The sequence below is a fragment of the Cyprinus carpio genome, chromosome A11 (genome assembly GCF_018340385.1).
Source record: "Cyprinus carpio isolate SPL01 chromosome A11, ASM1834038v1, whole genome shotgun sequence".
Lineage (NCBI taxonomy): Eukaryota > Metazoa > Chordata > Actinopteri > Cypriniformes > Cyprinidae > Cyprinus > Cyprinus carpio.
Genome location: NC_056582.1, coordinates 8,021,883 through 8,038,212, shown reverse-complemented (window position 1 = coordinate 8,038,212; position 16,330 = coordinate 8,021,883). Strand labels below are relative to the sequence as shown.

The 16,330-nt window shown below is 36.1% G+C and overlaps 1 protein-coding gene across 1 annotated transcript in view; it reads left to right on the top strand.

The window, feature by feature from the left end:
* The window catches only part of LOC109070364 (microtubule-associated serine/threonine-protein kinase 3-like), a 41,773-nt gene that overhangs the window by 13,245 nt on the left and 12,198 nt on the right, over nucleotides 1-16,330 (top strand). Inside the window, exons 8-20 of the mRNA XM_042767038.1 lie at nucleotides 3,616-3,691; nucleotides 3,768-3,977; nucleotides 10,983-11,084; nucleotides 11,160-11,292; nucleotides 11,380-11,450; nucleotides 11,544-11,632; nucleotides 12,638-12,846; nucleotides 13,449-13,587; nucleotides 13,670-13,802; nucleotides 13,906-14,071; nucleotides 14,198-14,299; nucleotides 15,238-15,360; nucleotides 15,538-15,650. Coding sequence (XP_042622972.1) covers nucleotides 3,616-3,691; nucleotides 3,768-3,977; nucleotides 10,983-11,084; nucleotides 11,160-11,292; nucleotides 11,380-11,450; nucleotides 11,544-11,632; nucleotides 12,638-12,846; nucleotides 13,449-13,587; nucleotides 13,670-13,802; nucleotides 13,906-14,071; nucleotides 14,198-14,299; nucleotides 15,238-15,360; nucleotides 15,538-15,650 — 1,666 coding nt within the window. The remainder of the gene's footprint in view (nucleotides 1-3,615; nucleotides 3,692-3,767; nucleotides 3,978-10,982; nucleotides 11,085-11,159; nucleotides 11,293-11,379; nucleotides 11,451-11,543; nucleotides 11,633-12,637; nucleotides 12,847-13,448; nucleotides 13,588-13,669; nucleotides 13,803-13,905; nucleotides 14,072-14,197; nucleotides 14,300-15,237; nucleotides 15,361-15,537; nucleotides 15,651-16,330) is intronic.

Sequence of the window (16,330 nt, the reverse complement as noted above, 5' to 3'; positions counted from 1 at the left end):
TGTAAACCAAAATATGTCTACTGTAATGTTTGAAGAATGACAGACAAAAGACGCTTGGTCTTAACTTTTAATCAGAAAGCAGAACAGTTGTATCACAGGAGCACCAGCCGAAATCACTCATCTGTCCCGCATTAACCCTGTAACTGCCAGTGCAGCACAATAAACAGCAGTTCACAATTATTATAAAGTCTGTGTGCTACACTACATTCTTTATTATTAAACAAAGTAATTAGAACAACGTCAGTCTACAATAATCGACATATTCTTAGGATCACTGCGAATTTTTAGAACTACTTCAGTAAGACAGAAATATCGTGCTTTACCTGGAAACCTAAAGCTGCACTAGGTATACATCACATATTGGCACAAAAAAATTATATTTTGAGCACTCAATTGAAAATGTACACCTAACGTATCAATCGTACTACTTACAGGTCGTGGTTCAGAGAGCTTGTTAGTCCAAATTAAGAAGATTAGAAGCCAAGGAAGATAAAAGCCCAGATTAGAGAAGCAGTTCTTGATAAAAATGACAAGCACACAACAAAAGGCTCGAATTGTATTTCTGTGGTATCCTTAAACACCGCGTCTTCTCAACATGATGTAAACGCACTAATAGCAAAAGTGTTTGTGGGCAGATCAGACTCTGTTCGTATTTCGCGGGCAGGCGGGGATTATGCAAATGTGTTACTCAGTGACGTACACCGGTAACAGCCAAAAGAGTCGAAAATATAACGACTCGTTACGGCGATTCAGAACCGACTCTCTCTTTTGAGAGACAATATCTTTATTTATCATGCACTTTTTTGATTAACAACTTTGCAGATTGTTTTCATTTAAGGATAGCTACGTTATAAACTGCAAAAGAGAGATTTTTCAAAAACCCATCTGACCTGCTCTTTAATTAGGTAAGATGCATTTGGGGAAATATTTACGCGTTTTCTTGTGTATTTATGAATTGTTTTGAATTTACAAATCGGATTTTGTAAATGTAAATTGTGCTGTGCATTTATGAATTTTGTTTTGTAAATGAATTATTTTTGAGGCTGATCTGGCTCCACAGTCACGCTGTGGTCTGCCTGAACCACGCTTCAGCTCCATTCGTCACTCAAACTACATTAAGATACTTGTGTTTCTGTATAACTGAAGCAGTAATGTCATAAAATCACAAGTCTGTTTTGATTTAAAGGTCAGAAGCTATAGCTTACATGAATAAAAATCACAAACATGACACGTGTAAATTAAATTTAAAATTAATTTAATATACACAGATTTATTCAGTAATATGTCATATATATATATATATATATATATATATATATATATATATATATATATATATATATATATATATATATATATATATATATATTTTTTTTTTTTTTTTTTTTTAACGGATTGAAAACTTAAAAAGCTCTAAAAGGTTATTTTTTTTATAGCTCTTATGTTTTAGACCATCTATTAATGTTAAATCCACAAATAAAAAGTTAAGGTTTAAACTGCATCTGTCAAATTAAAAAAAAATAATAATAATAATTGTGCATCTAATGGAAATCAGTGGTATCCAGAAACTGTTTGGCTTTGTGTCCAGCAGAAGAAAGAAATTCATACAGATAAAGAACAGCTTGAGGATGAGTGAATGATGACAGAATTTTCATTTTTGGGTGAAATGTCCCCTTTTAAAGACCACTTTTTGGTATTTCATTGGTGCCTTTGCACCCTTTTTTAAAGCTTGGACTTGAAATGACATGAGAATGAGTAAATCATGACAGATTTTTCTCTTCTTGTCAGATGAGTGGACTCCTGACTAATAGGAATATCCAGGCTTTCCCATCAAAACAAAACAAAACAAAAGGAGTGTTTTTGTTTTGCAAAAGAACCTCCCTCGAGGCTGAGTCAGAGAAGAGACAACTTTTACTGTGGTGTAACACTGGGGTTTGAAATTTGCATCTGACCAGTTGATATGCGAGAGGATGAGTCTGAAGTAGAAACTAAAATCTAATGAGGTGTTTTTTGTTTGTTTGAGGCTGCAGACTGCAGTGCAACACCTCACCTTTAGCCCACATCTCGCAGGATTCAGAGCTTTAGATGTCCACCCACAGTGCTTCACACACTTCAAACAAGGCGCTCGCGCAAACAAAACACTGCTCGCTTAGTTTCTGAAATAAAAGAGGTTTAGTTGGTATGTTTGTCAGTAAAGTATTAAACCGTCAATCTACATGATGGCAGTTTTCATTAGTGATGCAATGGAATATTTTCTGCTGCATTTTTGGTTTCAAGCAGAAATATTTTAGAAAGACCAGAATCATTAAATGGACCAGTGATGTTCAGGGTTGGTCATGAAAAACCTGGAAAAGTCTTGGAATTTTAAAATAGCGATTTCCAGGCCTGGAATAGTTTTGGAAAAATTAACAAACCCAGAAAGTTTTGGAAAAGTCATGGAAATTTATTTCACAAATCTCTGTGCAATACAATATATTTTTTAATCAGGTCCTGAATTTCGGTGTGGTATTGTGCACATATTGCCTAGTTTTACTCATTTCCGCAGGTTGCGCATTTAGAATGTGGGAAATCCCACAAACATTTATTTAATGTATCATGTAGGTTAGATGTAAATAAATCCACACAGAATATCAGATCAAATCAGTCATATGAAAACAGCATGAGTGATTCAGCGGCACCGCATCTTCTCTCTCTTTCACTCTCTCAAAACGGCTTCATATCAGCACAACTCGTCTGCATGCTGCGATACCAGATTTTAGCTCATGTTTTGGGACAGTTGACAGAATTGTCACTTGCCTAATCGGGCCAGTGCTGCATTTTCACAAAACTGTATCATCTTTTTAAGTCATTTTAAAGCATTGGTTAGTCGCACGCTCCAGACGGTTTTCTGTGCGCTCACAAATTGGGGTATTTTTTCACAGCTTATTGCTCTTAATTGGCCAAATACACACAAAACTGTCAATATCCTGGTGAATATTCTCATAAACACAGTCGGTTTTGTCTTAAGTCAATGTAAGCAGTTGTGTATCAGTATATTGGATCCATGCAGTCGGTCTTAAAGTGACAGCAGTTGTGATTTCTTTTATGTTAATCCAAAAAAAAAAGATCAATCACTGCTCTTGACTAAACTTTTGTAACTTAAATTTTAAGGATTAATCTGTTTTTAATTTACAGTTTATTTAATTTCTGTATATTTATGTACCTGAATGCTACTTGCTATACCTAAACGGTTTCCTGAGTCCTGAGTTTATTTGATAATATTGGTTAAATAAATTATAATATTCAGTAATGGGATATGTTTTCTTTGTGGAGTAACCTCTGACACAGTCGTAGCTTGAACTTATTATTAGAACAAATGGAAAGCAAATAAGTAACATTAATAGTCATTAATTTTTTTTTATTCTCAAACTTTAAATGGGTAAGAAGCCCGGCTTGCTGGCCTTTGATCGTGTCAGTGTCTATTTCAGTGTGGATAAACTACCCCAGGTAATCATGTTAGCTGTATGGATGCTGGTGCTAGATTAACAATATCGATTTATCATTTTTAATCAATATGGATTTTCAGTTTCGGCCCAGTACATCTCTAGTTTTCATTTGTTGTTCTCTTTGTTTTAGCCCTGGACGAACTGGCGGCTCTTTTGATAATGAAATTATAATGATGAACCATGTCTATAAGGAGCGTTTTCCAAAGGTATGTAGTGCCAACAGATTATTGCCAGTTTTTCCTCTACAAATCTGAGATGCCTAATGTTCTCTCTGCTGTGCAGGCCACCGCTCAGATGGAGGAGCGTTTGTTGGATGTCATCAGGCAGTTTTCTCCAGACAGCACCCTACCGCTGGGAGACGGAGTCCTGGGATTTATCCAGCACCAGTTGGTGGAGTTGGCCAGGGACTGTCTGGATAAATCCCAGAAGGGCATGATCACATCCCTGTACTTCATAGAGCTGCAGGATAAACTGGATAAAATGCTGCATGAGGTGAGGCGTTTTTTTTTTTTTTTTTTTTTGAAAGTTTCCTGTTCAGTGACAATTGTTTGGGTATGAGACTAATTGTTGATGTTGGAGACGTCGTCTGCACATGCTTCGATATGTGGCACCTGCATACGGCGACCCATGTACAGAAAAAAATTAATAATATTATAGCGACACAGAAGCTAGATTCACCTGATCTGTATTTTAGTTGATGGCAATATTTACTAACAATTGTGAAATTTAGGTTAGTTACATATTAGTTACATATCATGGACAGGAGAGACATACACTTTATGAACATGTAACTGAATTCAGTCCCACAGAAGATTGGAATCTTATTGGAATTTTGTGAGTGTAGACATTTTAATCATGTTTTTTTTTTTTTTTTTTTTCTAGGCTTGATTGTGTTTATGGGGTTATTGTTTAACTGCCGAACACATTTCCCACGACTGTACGCACACTCGCGCCTTTGATAACTTTGCATGTCGTTTTGTCTGACTGTATATGTACTGGCAGCGCGTAGCTCCTGCTGCCACTAAATTACATTATATTTGTCCCATATTGCATATCATTAATATACATACTGACTTCAACTTAGACCACTAAATAAATAGACTGCTAGTGTTATGCAAGTATGAGGGTTAGATTATTTAGTGTACAGGTCATTTCAAGAGTGATAAAGTGATAGAAAATATTTATTTTCATGCATTTTAAATGATTAAAAATGTGGAAACCACTCATTGCATCACACCATCTCCTGACTGCATTATTATTTGTAAAATAGGGTCTTAATGGAGTGTGTGTGTACATGGTTATAAGTATAACAGTGTATATTTCATTGATGTAGGGAAATGAACAAGTGTCTTAGCCCTCAAGGGACTATTTGGCAAACCAGCTTATTCCTGCTTGAAAAGCAAAATTTTATTGATAGTGTAGAAAACATAAACTTTGAAGCATATTCTGATTGATGGACTTGCATTACTCACCATTACTTACTACCTTCCAGCAACACTACATTCAATGAAGGTAAAATAGTAAAAAACATAATAATAGTTCATTAAAATGAAATCGGAACCGGAAAATTTGTATACTGTAATATATATGTTGAATTTTGACATTGCCAACCTTTAAATTAAGTTGACAGTGTAATAAACAGTATTGAGCATTGAGAAGTTGAGTATTGTGCATTTTTCCTTTCCACAATTTTTTTAATAGTTGTTTAATGATTTTAATGGAACCGGAACCGGAAAAATTCTAACGATTCCCAACCCTAGTTAAAAGACAGAATCGTGATTCATATATGAATAGATTTTTACATGCACCTCTAGTTTTCTCTTCCTCTTCTCTAAAGCAGCACAACATGGCCTCGCCCCCTTCGCTGCGTGTTTCCAGGGGGTGATGATATCTCCGTTTGCGTTGAACTTTCAGCGCTGCAACTTTGCAGATATTTTTTATGCTCAAACAGCAACATTACACATTAACTAACGTTAAAAAAAGTGAAATCGCAATAAACTACCCCTTTAATCCTGTTGAATCTGCGAAGTTTGTGTTTCAGAGCAAATTACCTACTGTTTTTCGTCAAACTCTGTGATCGTCTGAGAAATCCTACGCGTTTCCTTGTGTGTTTTGCCCAATGTTAACTACCGTACATGCTCTTACTACTGTGCGCATTTTCTATGTGTTTGCCTCTCAGCGAAGATTAATAGATGCAAGCAAAAAAGGGTCATATTATTGATCCGCATATAACCTGAGCCCGTTCTCAAAATTTGTAGATGACTGCTAAAAGTTTTAGATAGTCAGTCATACGGCTGTGTGATGAATCACATTTTAATCTTGATTTCTGCTTCTCTCGATTTTAAGCATAATTGTGTTTAATAATCGTGATTCTATTTTTCAGCAAAATAATCGTGATTAAGTGTTTAACCATTATCTAGTCAATCAGATATAAAATGCAATTTTTATGCATGAAAACATTTTTGTTTAGGATTTACTTTGAAAAACCTTTAACCCAGAAATAGATTAAATGAAAAGCATTTTAGAATTTTAGAATTACCTAATAAAACATACTGTTAAGGCCAGTTCACACCAAGAACGATAACTATAAAGATAACGATATTAGCGTCCACACCAGCGAACGATATCTTCTGTTTATTCGAAGCGCACGCTCGTCTGGCGCTTTAAATTCTTGAGTGCGTTACAGCAGTATGGATTCTGATTGGCTGTCAATTTTTTATCGTTCATCAGCTGGAAAAAAATAGTTTTGAAAGTGATTCCAACGATATCGTTTTCTTTGTCTTTATCGTTATAGTTGTGGTGTGGACGCTGCTGTACTTTAATACTGAAAACGATTTTTAGAACTATATCTTTATCGTTATCTTTATAGTTATCGTTCTTGGTGTGAACAGGCCTTTACTCTCCAATCTTTGTTTTATTTGCAACTTCGATTTACAACTTCTAATATCTATGCGCCATTAGTTTGAATCTAGTTTGACTTCTTTGGTCAACAAGTCCTTTTCATTATTGCATGAACAACTGTTTTCAGGCTAAATTCTGTTGATTTAGCCAGTGTCAGCTTGGTAACTCTGTCCTGTTCTGATTATGGCAAAGCCAGCTGGTGGTCTGAGATGGTGGTTGTGGTTTGGCAAGAATATCAGGCTGACGGCGACATCAGGGCATGGCTGGGTTCTGTCACTGCTGCTGTTAGTGTGCTGCTGCTGGCTTTAAGGGGTTAGAAACATCACGTGTTCTCAACAGAAACTGTGACCATTTCCCCTAATGAGTGTGATATCCGCCTCATTCCCCAAGGTGTTTTTACTCTAAAAATACTTTTTCGTTTTTTTTTTTTTTTTTTTTTTTTTTACACCCAGCAAAAAAAAGAGCATGCAGAGTTAGCTGCATGCACGTACATTTACGTACATACGAGCATTTTCGTGTAATTGCACATGTCGTTTTGTGTATAAATGTGTGCATACCCTGCAGCAGAGGTTTTGATTAGAAATATAGATCTCCCTGTTAAAGCTCCATGCTCATCTTTGCAACTACAGGGTGTTAGTTTCCATAGCAACCCTTACGCCCACCCTGTATGTAGTGTTCAGACAACCCCAGGCAAGACTGTCAGATCACTGCTGTGCGGTGGATGTCGTGCTCATAGATAAGGCTATTAAAGTGTTTCCCACTTGCCTTAGTCAGCGGTGCCCAGCGCGGGGCCATAGATGCTGCAGTCATGCCGCAGTTTAGCTGTTCTTACCGTTCAATCATCAACCTGTTGTGATTGATAGTCAAATCCTGTGGTTTTGTGCTGGTTTGTGGTTACATCAGTCCACTCTGCACTGTTCCTCTGTCATTCTCTGCTCCCTTCTGGGATCTCATAGTCTTTGCTGATTTATTTTCACTGGCGTTATGAGAAAGAAAAATAAAAGACACAGATAAGGCATGTTGGTGCACAAGTCCTATTTTATTATTACATTCTGAAGTAATGTAAAATATTGGTAAAAACAAAAATGTATATGTACTCAATAAAAAAATATATATATACTGAAAAATCCTTTGAAATTCAGAACAAACTAAATTAGTGGCATTCATTATAAACATTATAATGGCAAGACTAAATTTAAAGCTTTTAAACTTGGGCTCAGGTACCTCTCCTTTTTTTGAGTGAACTTCACAAGGAATGGACTGAGGCTGGGGTCAAGGCATCAAGAGCCACCACACACAGACGTGTCAAGGAATTTGGCTACAGTTGTTGTATTCCTCTTGTTAAGCCACTCCTGAGGCGTCTTACCTGGGCTTAGGAGAAGAAGAACTGGACTGTAACCCAGTGGTCCAAGGTCCTAGAGTCTGGAGGAAGGGTGGAGAAGCTCATAGCCCAAGTTGCTTGAAGTCCAGTGTTAAGTTTCCACAGTCTGTGATGATTTGGGGTGCAATGTCACCTGCTGGTGTTGGTCCATTGTGTTTTTTGAAAACCAAAGTCACTGCATCCGTTTACCAAAAATTTTGGAGCACTTCATGCTTCCTTCTGCTGACCAGCTTTTTGAAGATGCTGATTTCATTTTCCAGCAGGATTTGGCACCTGCCCACACTGCCAAAAGCACCAAAAGTTGTTTAAATGACCATAGTGTTGATGTGCTTGACTGGCCAGCAAACTCACCAGATCTGATCTCCACAGAGAATCTATGAGGTTTTGTCAAGAGGAAAATGAGAAACAAGAGACCAAAAAATGCAGATGAGCTGAATGCCACTGTCAAAGAAATCTGGGCTTCCATACCACCTCAGCAGTGCAACAGACTGATCACCTCCATGCCACGCCGAATTGATGCAGTAATTAAAGCAAAAGGAGCCCCTACCAAGTATTGAGTACATGTACAGTAAATGAACATACTATCCAGAAGACCAACAATTCACTAATTTTTTTTTTATTATTTGGTCTTATGAAGTATTCTAATTTGTTGAGAGTTAATTGGTGGGTTTTTGTTAAATGTGAGCCAAAATCATCACAATTAAAAGAACCAAAGACTTAAACTACTTCAGTCTGTGTGCACTGAATTTATTTAATACACACATTTCACAATTTGAGTTGAATTGAATTGAATGAACTTTTCCACAACATTCTAATTTATTGAGATGCACCTGTACAAGTCGCAGCACACTTCAGATGATAGAAACATGTTTTGTATTTCAGAAAATTATGGAAATATTCAAAAAATATTTATTTTTAACTTCAGCTTTTCATTGGTTAAAAAAAATAAAAGAACTTGTCAAAGTTAAAGGGGCAGGAAGTGATTTTTGAGAAATGCTGTTGAAAGTGAATTGGGCCGAGCAGCAAAACACACTTGTAGCCAATCACCAGGAAGGGGGTTGTCCAGTTGTGATGGGGTAGGTGACTGTGCCTCATAGCATTTTTGTGAATTTGGGGGTGGAGCTTTCAAGATAGGGTTGTGATTCTTTTAGGTAGGAGCATGTTGGTTTTGGTGATATCAAATATCAGCAGCGTTTCTCAGAAATCGCTTGCTACACCTTTAATACAACTCATTTTTTTAAATGGGGGGAAAAACGTATTTTAAGACTTTTGGACATTTATCAGTTTCATGAATAGTTATTGAATGTGGCAAATGGAACACCATGTTGCGCTTGGTCCTTGAGTAAAAATGACTATCTATTTATATGATTATGTAAACCGTAAGGACAGCCTGAAGCTGGGCATCATTATAAAGCTCTGTGCTGCAGGGGCACAAGCCACAGTCGAGTCTGAGCTGCCATCTGCTTATGATGGAAAGAGACTGGCTGGCTGCAGTGCTAAAAAAGGAAACGGTTCATTGTTTTGATGTGACGGTTCGGGTCGAGTTAGAAGCATCCATGTCTCCCTCAAACCAATCTTGCAGTGGCATTTGGCTGTCTGCGAAACATGAGTCACACATCTTATCGTGCTATGAGGCTCTTTAATGCTGAGCATGTCTCCCTCACTTTGTTCGGCTTCATCAAACGCATAAAAATGCAGTAATTGTAGTTTTTTCGTAGGAGTCGCCTGACCGAGCGTGATCCTTTGTTTACTCAGCTTTTCTTCTAAACAGACTTACATGAGGAGACAGCAGCTCAAGAAAGATTAAAAATGTTTAAATGCACTCTGTCGCAGACGCTTGTGTATAATATCTGAATAAATCTCAATGTTTTTAGATTTTGAGATCCATCTAATGCATCTCAAATCCAGATTCAAGGAGTATGCAGAGTTGATTAAAATTCACACGAGCGCCTGGAAAGGATTTGATCCTGTAGCACAAGTAGCTCATTACCTCCCACTCCTGCATCCCACGAGCCAGCAGATTCCCCTGCACAAGAAATAACATTCCAGTCACTTTGCCAAATACTGTCCAGTGTTCAGAACGGATACAGTGTTCTTCTGTCTATTTGATGATCAGCACAGTATGCTGCTGAAATGGTGTGCCTTATTAAATTAATTCACACCTTCAGTTTTGTGACTCTTTTTTTCCCTTTGGGTCCACTTATGTTAGTCAACATTTCATGCTTAAAACAGTCATAAATGTTAGTTTTAGTGTTATACACTTAAAAAAAAAAGTATACTTTTATTTAGCAAGGATGCTTTAAATTGATCAAAAGTGGCAGCAAAGACTTTTATAATATTACAAAGGATTTCTATTTCAAATAAATGCTGTTCTTTTGAACTTTCTATTCATCAAAGAATCCTGAAAAAAATGTTTTAAGAAATAAGAAGCAGCACAACTGATTTCAACATTGATAATCAGAAATGTTTCTTAATTTCTGAAGGATCATGTGACACTGGAGACTGGAGTGAAGATGCTGAAAATTCAGCTTTGCATCACAGGAATAAATTACATTTTAAAATATATGCACATGGAAAACTGTCTTAAAATTGTAGTATTTCACAATATTACTGTTTCTAATGTAGAGACGACTTTTGAAAACATTATAAATCTTACTGATCCCAAATGTTTGAATAGTATTTTACATATTTTCTTAGAGGGACAGTTCTCCCCAAAATAAAAATTGTCATTATGTAAAGTTAATATTATTCCATTTGAACTATTTTATTATTTTTATTTTTTAACTACTTTATTTGTTTTTTATATATATTATTAAACTTAGTATGGTTAAAATTTTTCTTAATTTTTTATGTAAAGCACTTTATATGAAATGTGCTTTATAAATAAAATTGCCTTGCTTTTCCCATTAAATAAATGTTTTTTCCCCGGTTCAGCTAGATTAAAACTTGAATTTAGTTTTGTGTTTCTGTAAACTATCATTTTGGTGCATCACTAGTCAAAACATATCAGAAAAGTGCTAATTGTTTTGGTTAGTGATTTGAACAAAAACGTTCTCCTTTCTTTTTTTTCTTTTTTTTTGTGGCTATTTCAGGCCAGATATTTTCAGTTGCTTAAATCCGTGCATCACTTACTCTCTACTACATACAACTTTATACGTACCACATCCATAGATCAACACTGTTTGTCCCTTTAACAGATTGTGTTTGTCTCACTGGCTCTGGAGCGCTCTGAGAGTGAGGAGGTTTCAGTGATCACCCAGCTGGTGAAGAAGATCCTCATCATCATATCACGCCCGGCACGACTGCTGGAGTGTCTGGTGAGATTCTGCAGCTACACTGATTCACATTCCCAAACCTCTGCTCCTGATTTTCACGTCCATCTCTCTGTGTAGGAGTTTGACCCTGAGGAGTTTTACCATCTACTAGAGGCTGCAGAAGGTCACGCCAAAGTCGGCCAGGGCATCAAAACGGATATTCCCCGCTATATAATCAACCAACTTGGACTTAACCGTGATCCCCTTGATGGTGCGGTTATCTTGTGGTGGTTTTGTTTTGAAAGCCTGTCAGTTTCTCTTAGGCTCATGTTGTTGTGTCCTTCATCTCTTTTGACAGAAGTTGTGCAGCTCGAGGAGCAGTATGACTCTGGCCCCACACTGACAGTCGATTCTGAAGAATCCGCAGAAGTAAATGCACCACGAAAAGAGCTGAAGCATTAAAAAGCCTCGCTAGGTTTCGTAAGACGTCACTAATGATACGTCTCTTCTTGTTGCTTACAGCAGAATAAATCTTTACCCACACCGCTGCGAAGAAAACCACTGGAGAGTGATTTTGAGACTATTAAACTCATCAGCAATGGGGCTTACGGGTAAGCAAATCACATGACTACAGGTAAAAAAAAAATTACTTTAAAAAGGCGTAAGGGCATATTTTTAGCTGGCAAAACGTGATTTGAAGCAGAACCCAGCTAGAGAGAATTTATTGCAACTAGAAGATGGTTTGTTATAACCATCACAGTCAGATTGTTTTTCTGGTGTTGCTTGCTGCCAACAGGACCTTCTTAAATTGAGGCAAATTAGCTTAAAATCCTAATTAGAGTGATTGGTTTGACACATCGTGGCTATGACAGAAACAAATTAGCACAATTACCTACAATTATTTTTATATACTCACCAGAACTCATAGCATGGGAAATATGAATCTAAATGTTCTCATAAATATAAGAGTTGTGAAAAATTGGAGACATTTGTGAAACTTTATAAAATGCATGTAGACGGTAGTAATGTTTCTTTAAAATATCGTTTTTTATGTTCAGTATATGTTTTAATGTTAAATAGAAATAATACATAAAAAAAAAGAGGGCAGATGAGTTTAGAGCCATGACTGAAAATGTAATGTCATCATTTTGATTAAAGTAAAGAGAAAGTCAAATAAAATAGTGTATTTGTGATTATCTGATGATTTTCAAAGTAGAAATGTTGATCATTTAAAGGGATAATTCACCCAAAAATGAAAACGGTCATTATTTACTCACATTCTTGTTGTTCCAAACCTCTATTAATTTCTTTTTTCTGCTAAAAACCAAAGAAAATATTTTGAAGAATGTGGGTAACCAAAGAGTTTTTGGTCCCCGTTGACTACCATTGTATGGAGAAAAATCAATGGTGTCCAGAAATGGTTTGGTCACCAACATTCTTTAAAATATCTTTTGTAAAAACAGATTTTTCAAAATCCCTTCAATAACTAATTTAATAACCACTAAAATTATGCAACATGTTTTAATCATGAATCAGTGCTCCATGTCTTCAAGGTCAGGAAGCTCCTAGAACGTTACCCAGGCGTCCTACTGCTATGTTCTCCATCTGTCCCGCAGGACTGTGTATCTGGTGAGGCATAAAGAAACTCGACAACGTTTTGCGATGAAAAAGATCAACCGACAAAACCTGATCCTGCGGAACCAGATCCAGCAGGTGTTTGTGGAGCGAGACATCCTGACGTTTGCAGAGAATCCCTTTGTGGTCAGCATGTTCTGCTCCTTCGAGACCCGCAGACATCTGTGCATGGTCATGGAGTACGTGGAAGGTAAGGCACTGAACATTTCAACTCAACAAAACTAAATGCTGTGCTACTCTGGATGATCCAGATGGATGGATTTCTAGATGGTTGGTGAATGGCCGCCCTGCTTGGCTATAGAATCACATTGGCTAGTCATTTATTTAGTTTACTTGCCAGACTTGTCATTTTAACAGAATGTAGGGCCCCATGATTTCCATGATGCGGAAAACATGGACGGAATCACGGAATCCAGTCATAAAAACGGAATTTACAGTTTAACGCGGAATGTCACGGAATTTTGTCAAATTCTGAATGAATTAATCAAAAATAGGTCATTTACACTTAAATCAAATCGCGATATGGACTAGTAACTATTAAGCCACAAAAGTCGATTTAAATATGAATCCTGAATGTTCTGCGTGTCTCTGTTAATGAATGCTGCAGACGCACGGTTTCATTTATTACACACACACTGAAGCACGTGTGACGCTCGCGGTGTTTTCAGTGTCTGCTATCCCTCTAAATGAGGATTTAAACACATGAACAACATCTCCAGAACTGCCCTGAGAGTCATTTCATGTATGTAACATTTCCATGTATAAGTATGTCTTGGCTAAAATGATTTCCAGGTGGCGACTGTGCCACTCTGTTAAAGAACATGGGCCCACTTCCTGTGGATATGACCAGGATGTACTTTGCGGAGACGGTTCTGGCGCTGGAGTACCTGCACAGTTACGGCATTGTGCACAGAGATCTCAAACCAGACAAGTGAGAAAAGAACTGCAAACCTCATGTATGCAGCCGTATGTCAGTGTAACTGTTGTTAACCTGATCTGTTAACCCTTCACAGCCTCTTGATTACTTCAATGGGACATATTAAACTGACTGACTTTGGGCTCTCCAAAATCGGCCTCATGAACATGACAACCAATCTGTACGAGGGCCACATTGAGAAAGACACTAGGGAGTTCATCGATAAGCAGGTGGGCAAGAGCACAATACTCCTTGGGTACAATTTATACCAAGTTTGAAAAAAATGTTATTGATATTAATATAGAATCTGTGTTTTGTTTGTTATATTCACAGGTTTGTGGCACCCCGGAGTACATTGCTCCAGAAGTGATCTTGCGGCAGGGCTACGGGAAGCCTGTCGACTGGTGGGCCATGGGCATCATCCTGTACGAGTTTCTGGTGGGATGTGTGCCGTTCTTCGGAGACACAACGGAAGAGCTTTTTGGACAGGTTGTCAGTGGTGAGTTTTAAACTGTCCTGTCAGCTGTCAGGACACAGATACCTTTAAAAGGATCAGGAAGCTTTACCAACTGGTTTAAAATGAAACCGCTGTAAAAGATTTGATAACACTGTGTTCCTCCCGCAGATGAGATTATCTGGCCAGATGGAGATGATGCCCTTCCTGTAGACACCCAGGACTTGATCACACGATTACTGAACCAAAACCCACAGGAGAGGCTTGGAAGAGGTGCTTTGTCATTCATTTGTAGTCAATAGGAATTTAGTATAAACCTTTTTAATATAGTTATGTTACCTGAATATAGGTATTTTTTTTTAAGGGTCATATGATGAGAAACCAAGTTTACATTGATTTGTTTTATTGTCCTATTCAAACAAACTGATGTTCAGATATGCATATTGCATATATTGAAACAAAGCTGATAAAGCAGGTCATTCTGAATTTTAACAACTGACTCAACCAATTTGTTTATGTGTTTAATTATGAATTTTTATAAATTATATAATTTCAGAATTTTTAAAATATTTATATAATTAGATTTAACAATATATATAATTGATCTCAATTAATTTTTGAATATTTATACATTATTTTATTTTTTTATAAAAATGTAATTTTTATTTTGTCATTTTTATAAATTATACATTTGTTTTTTTTTTTTTTTCAGTTTTCATAATTTTTTTTTTTTTTTAATTTTTATCAAATTAATTACATTTTAATTACAAAATTACATTTTTTTTTAATTTCTATATTTTATTTTGGGTTTTTATGAATAATTACTTTTTTTGTAATTATATAGATATTGTATTTTTTAATTATTAGAAATATTTTTTATTTTGTGAATAATTTTATATAATTCATGAAGACACATTTTTGTTCCTCTGAATTGAAACGAGATGTTTTTTTTTTTGTTTTTTTTTTTTTGCTTCTGCAAAGGGCCAGAAATAGGGCCAAAACATGTAATGTAATATAATATAATTAAATATAAAAATGTAATTAAGATTGTATGAAACACTACATTAATTATATGATATAACCCAAATATATTATATGACCCATTTAAGTTCAAAATAAATGTTTAGAATCAGATGTTCTTCAAACATCATTCGTTCAAGGGCTTTGTGTAGAGCTGTGGAGAGTTGTGATGAATTCACATGTGTTTGTAGGTGGGGCTTCAGAAGTGAAGCAGCATATGTTCTTCAGCGGTCTGGACTGGAACGGACTCCTGCGTCAGAAAGCTGAATTCATCCCTCAGCTGGAGGCCGAAGACGACACTAGTTATTTTGACAGTGAGTCTCACTAATTCAGCACAGGGAGGAGATTCTGAGAGCTTCATAAATGCCTGGAGCGTAGCGCTCTGGAAATGTCAGCTTATTCTTGCAGCTTATGCGCTGAGATGCAGTTATGATGTCTTCATTGTACTTACCTATTACACCAAATCCTTTTTGTTTGTTTTTTCCGCATAGCTCGATCTGAACGCTACCATCATTTGGCCTCTGATGAGGATGATGAAACTAATGATGAAGAGTCTTCCTTAGAAATACGACGCTTTTCCTCTTGGTCAAATCGTTTCAGCAAGGTTGGGTCCTTTTGCTGTCCGCACATTTATAATATTAAAAAAATGTGTTTTTTAGAACAGCTATCACACTTTATTTCTTGTCATTATTACTTTATATATAACAATTGCAACTTTCTGACTTTTTTGTTGTTATTTTTAACGTTCAATTACCCATTTTATTTTCTGTTCTGAGATCGGAACAGGCTTCCATTGACCTCAAATTTAAGACCTGTTCACACCAAGTTATATTTATTTAAATATGAAGATAACTCTATTAGCATCCACACCAATGCACTAAAACATTCTCTTTATTATAAGTGTGCTGAAGTATTAAATGCATTCCACAAAAAAGATGTATTCCATGTAAGCATTTTACCTTTTAATAAATGAGTCATGGATGACACATACGCTTGTGAATAATAGAGTATTTCTAAAATAACATCAGTTGTGTCTGTAATTAAACTTTTGCTTTTAAATAGGTTTTTAAAAAAACAAGACCCCTGTTGTATCGACCAGCTAAATAAACAAAAGCGTAACAAGCGTCAGTGCCAGTGGTATTTTAATATTATTTACTTATATATTATTTATATATATTATGAATAAGTTTATATATTTTCAGTTTTAATTTAATTTGGTAATTTTATTTGTTTTCGTAATATTTAACTTTTTAGCTGAAATAAAAGTGAACTGAAAAAAAAGTG